We start from the raw sequence: 1,918 nt of genomic DNA on the forward strand, positions 1-1,918 counted from the left end.
CTCCGCCATTAGCGACCTCTTTCCTTGACCTCCCCCTATGGAGACCGGGAGGGAGATTATTCCATCAGGCTTGATAAAATTATCCCCTAAGCCGACCACCCCGTGCTGGTGATTTTTTAAGTCGGCTTCTTAGAGGCCCAGAGCGTCAAACACATTTTGGAACATGATGTTTGAGGCTCCGGTGTCAATGAGAATTCGCTTGACCAGACCAGTTTCCACTCTTGCTATGATTATCATGGGAGGGTTCTCCGGTATGTCGTGGAACCACTGGTCCTCCGGTCTGAACAATATCGTTGGGACTCTCCTAGGGGTGGGACCATGACTAGCTGATGACATGGCCAGGACCTTAGCGTCTTTCCTTGTTGTCAACTTGTATCTCGTGTGGCGTCTGTTCCGACTACGACATTCACGACGGTGAGGCCAAGGTCGTTGTCCTCTTCGGGCTCTTGTCTTGGTTTCACGGCATGGATTCTGTCGTCGTCAGATCGGTCGCGCTCTTGCCTTCTGGGTTCTCTTATGAACTGCGAGAGCTCCGCTAGCTTGCCTTCATGGATCGCCTGTTCCAGAGTGTCCTTCAAGTCGAAGCAATCTTGGGTATTATGGCCGAAACCCTTGTGGTAGTCATAGTAGAGGTTCTTGTTTCCTTTGGTTCTGTCCTTGAGCTGGCGAGGCTTCGACAAGATGCCTTTGTCGGCTATCTGTTGGTACATCTCAACGATCGGGGCCGTTAGAGGGGTGTAGTTAGTAAACTTTCCTAACCAGGGGAACGGCTTGAAGAGTTTAATTGGTCCTCCATCCTTAGAGTGCTCCTTAGGCCTTTCCCCGCTCCCGGGTTGACGAGTAGTATGATAGGCGAGTTGCCGCTTGTTGGCTGTCACCACTTGGCTGACCTCCTCGTCGTTGATGTACTCTCTCACCACTTTCTGGATTTCTTGCATTGTCCACACCAGTTTGGTGGTGAGGTGTTTCCTGAAGTCTTCATTCAACAGCTCATTCGTCAGGCCCAAGCTGGCCACCGAGTCGGTCAGGCCGTCAATCTCTATGCATTCGTTATTAAACCTGTCTAGATACTTCCTAGTTGATTCCCCGCTTCTTTGTGTCACCCCTAGCAAGTTGATCGGGTGTTTGGCTTTGGCAATAGACGTGGTGAACTGAGCTAGAAAAGCGTGAGTTATGTCCGCAAAAGTCGTCACGGAGCCTTGAGGGAGGGCATTGAACCAGCGGATTGCCAGTCCCGCCAAGGTAACAGGGAAGGCGTGACATCTCACCTTATCGCCCACACCTTCCAGGTTCATCCTGGCCTCAAAGGCCGTTAGATGTTCATGGGGTCTTGGGATCCGTCGTATCTCATGTCTGTTGGCTTGTCGAAATGTTTCGGCAGTCGGACCTCGAGAATAGAGTGGTGAAAAGGGGTTGCCCCCATAATTACAGGGTGTCGTCACCTTCTTGGTCTCTCCTTGCTATCTTCTCGGTTTTCCTCCTCGACGTGTCTCGCTGGGGTCGAGTGTAGATTATGGGGTCTTGCCGTCTCCACGATACTTCTCTGTTTTCCCCTGGCCCTCTAACTCCAAGCGTGTCGGGGGGGATTGGGAGGTCGGTGTGCGTCTGGAGCGGTTTCTCCGGGGCTTCTTCCTCGAGTTTCCCCTCTCCTCTGAGGAGACCGAGAACGAGGTTGACTCGGACCGGGCTGGTAGCGCTCCCTGGTCGCCAGCTCCCTCTCAAGGTTTTGCACCCTGTGGTGCAGCTCCTGCATTATTCTCGTGCTGTCGCTCCCCATTCCTCCAAAGGGACGCCTTTCCTGGGAACGGGAGGGAAGCTCATCCCACCTGGGGGGATCTTGTGCATTTGCGGGAAGAAGCCAAGGAGGCCACACCCTACTGGTTAGGTGAGCCATTTCCTCTACAGGTGGCTTGCCTCC

At 53.3% G+C, this 1,918-nt stretch overlaps 1 protein-coding gene across 1 annotated transcript; it reads right to left on the bottom strand.

Moving 5' to 3' along the window:
- Positions 1-365: 365 nt before the first annotated feature.
- On the bottom strand, positions 366-1,295 carry LOC130939309 (uncharacterized). The gene has a single exon (XM_057867422.1). It carries the CDS (start codon positions 1,293-1,295, stop codon positions 366-368), a length of 930 nt encoding a protein of 309 aa, XP_057723405.1.
- Positions 1,296-1,918: the final 623 nt, after the last annotated feature.

This window comes from Arachis stenosperma, chromosome 7 (genome assembly GCF_014773155.1).
Source record: "Arachis stenosperma cultivar V10309 chromosome 7, arast.V10309.gnm1.PFL2, whole genome shotgun sequence".
NCBI classification, from domain to species: domain Eukaryota; kingdom Viridiplantae; phylum Streptophyta; class Magnoliopsida; order Fabales; family Fabaceae; genus Arachis; species Arachis stenosperma.

What these genes read in the sequence shown, in the direction of transcription:
- LOC130939309 (XM_057867422.1), bottom strand. Translation starts at nt 1,295, where the DNA reads ATGAACCTGGAAGGTGTGGGCGATAAGGTGAGATGTCACGCCTTCCCT.